The following is a 2,888-nucleotide window of genomic DNA, read 5'->3' on the forward strand; positions in this document are numbered from 1 at the left end:
AATTCACGCTCTTGTATCTAATATCTCTGATATTTACTACTTTACATGACATTATTCATATATTAATGAAATTAAAAATGAAGAAAATAGGAACAAATTTTAAACCACTGATTCAGAATTATAGATCCACCATTGTTAACAACAGATATCTACGTTTCTTGTTTTTTTTTTTCTTTTTTCTATGAGATCTACGTTTCTTGTTTTTTTTTTTTTAAGTTTTTCTATAAAAATTTGTAGGTAATTACTGGATATCATTAAAAATTAACCACAAACCTTATCATATGAATAAAAAAAAGTACTTTATCTATTTGTAAAAAAATTCACTAATTTTTCTTTTTTATTCACTAAAGTACCAACTATTTTTCAATAAAAATCAATTGGTGGAATACTTTTCTGATTATTTAGACAATTTTCAGTTTTTGAGCATGTGGCAAATAATAATTGGTGGAATAAAAAATACATAGACATAAAATGCTCAACAGCTGAATGAAGCAACGAACACTAAAAAGGGACATTCTCCTTAACAAACAAAGACACACAAATTGCAACATCTCTCTATAAAGTCAAGATAGCCGTTGTACTTCATCCCCTTCTACTATTATTATTATTAACGTTTCCCTCTTCATCAAGGAATCTCTCTCTCTCTCTCTCTTAATTTTCTCTCTCCACCGCTCCTCTTCTCCCTCAACCCAACCCATTTTCTCCTCTATTCCCCAACAAAATCCAATGAATACCCTTGTATCAAAATCCAAACTTTCAACTCCGTCATCTAGTTCTAGGAGCAACACCAGTAGCTGTAGCACCACTGAAACCAATGATAGTTATAACATATTCGACCTACCACATCTCAACTGCAACCTACCATCATTCACATCCTTTTCGCATCGATCATTGGCTATTCTTTCAGGACATGTTGGCTCTGTCTCGTGTTTAGCCTTATGTGGTGAATTCATATTGAGTGCTTCCCAGGGAAAAGACATCATAGTATGGCAACAACCAGATTTAAGGTTGTTTGCCAAATTCGGACAAGGCGACGGATCTGTGAAAGCACTTGCCACCGTTGGTAACAAGGTTTTCACAGCTCATCAAGATAGCAGGATTCGTGTTTGGAAAGTGTCAAGGAGTTCGGAGAATGTGTTTAAGCTCGTGGATACACTTCCGACAACAAAAGACTATTTGGGGAAGTTTATGAAACAGAGTAATTATGTTCAAACGAGGAGGCATCACAAGAGGCTGTGGATTGAACATGCTGACAGCATTTCTTGTTTGGTTGTTCATAATGGGTTGGTTTACTCAGGGTCATGGGATAAGACACTTAAAGTGTGGGGTGTTTCTGATTTGAAGTGTTTGGAGTCAATTAAAGCTCATGATGATGCTATCAATGGGTTGGTAGCGTGTAAAGGGGTTGTTTATTCTGCTTCTGCAGATGGGAAAATCAAGGCATGGGGAAGAGAAGGGAAAAGTTTGCATTGTTTGAAAGGTGTTTTAGAGGGTCATAAAGATGTTTCGTTTAATTCTGTAGTTGTTTCTGATGATGGAAAATGGGTTTATGGAGGTGGCTCTGATGGTTATGTTATAGGGTATGAAAGGAATAATGGTGGTTGTGAGAATTGGAAAATGGTTTGTGAGAGAAAGGCACATGAAATGGCTGTTTTATGTATGTGTTTGATAGGTGAATATTTATGCACAGGATCAGCAGATAAAAGTATAGGTATTTGGAAAAGAGAGTGTTTTGGTAAAGTTTGTAAAGTTGGGGTTATAACAGGACATGGAGGGCCTGTGAAATGTTTGCAAGCTTCATTGTCCAATAGAATTGGTGGTGGGTTTTTGTTGTACAGTGGTAGCCTTGATAGAAGTGTGAGAGTTTGGTGGGTTCCAAAGTATGATAAAACACAACAAGTAGAGGAGGAAGAAAAACTCTATCTACATTGAATGATTCAATTCATCATAACAGGTTGATTGAAGGGTTATAAAGAAGAAGCACATGATCTCTTTTTGCTGTGTCTACTTGCTTCTTTCTTTCATCATTTTTGGAATTCATTTGAAGCTTTGTTTTTCTGGTTTTTTCGTTTGTACTTGTTGTTTATGCAGTCTTATTTTTTTCTTCTTTAAAAGTTGATTGTAGAATTGTAGAGTGAAATTGGGGGGATGTAGGAGAGTGATTTGGTTTGATTATACATTTTTATGTTTCTATACAATTGTAACTGTGTCTATAAAAGATTAAATCAAAGGAAATGATTATTGTTCTTTTGTGGGTTACGCATGTTGCATCCATTTATAGCTCAATGAAATTGTTGCATTTTATTTCCCTAATTTAGGCAATTAAGAGGTTGTGCTGTCTCCAAAATCCAGATAAATACCATATATTAGAAGCTTTTCAGCTGCTAAAACAAACATCTAAATTGTTTATAAAAATAAATAAAAAAAAAAATCTAAATTAAACAAAACGAAAAAAAAATTGCGACAAACAATTATTTGATTTAATCTAACATATTCGTTAGCCAATGGTTTCCGTAGTATGTAATCAACTTAATCATTATTGTTAATGGAGTCCAATTTCACTCACTATACACACTATACAGATATAGCCGAAGCAACAAAATAACTTTAATTTTATCAATGAAGGAGTTCCAACAACCCATCTCTATACTCCCACGTCCCCATTATTTCACTATACCGTGGGTTTCAAATATTACTCCCTCTCCCTCTGTGGACAATCAACACAAAGAATTATATAGGTTTGGTCAAAAACACTTAATATTGTCTCAAAAAATTATTTTTGAAAATATTTAATAAACTTGAGAGTTTTAGAAAGATTTGCCGACAAACTTCTTTATATAAGGAAATTAAATTTTTACGCTAACTTCTAACCAAACATCGAACAAAGA

At 33.8% G+C, this 2,888-nt stretch overlaps 1 protein-coding gene across 1 annotated transcript; it reads left to right on the top strand.

The window, feature by feature from the left end:
• The first annotated feature begins 558 nt into the window (after positions 1 to 558).
• LOC131641746 (protein JINGUBANG-like) lies at positions 559 to 2,225 on the top strand. Its single transcript, XM_058912052.1, has one exon. It carries the CDS (start codon positions 727 to 729, stop codon positions 1,930 to 1,932), a length of 1,206 nt encoding a protein of 401 aa, XP_058768035.1. The 5' UTR covers positions 559 to 726; the 3' UTR covers positions 1,933 to 2,225.
• Positions 2,226 to 2,888: the final 663 nt, after the last annotated feature.

This window comes from Vicia villosa, unplaced genomic scaffold (assembly GCF_029867415.1).
Source record: "Vicia villosa cultivar HV-30 ecotype Madison, WI unplaced genomic scaffold, Vvil1.0 ctg.004005F_1_1, whole genome shotgun sequence".
Classification (NCBI taxonomy): domain Eukaryota; kingdom Viridiplantae; phylum Streptophyta; class Magnoliopsida; order Fabales; family Fabaceae; genus Vicia; species Vicia villosa.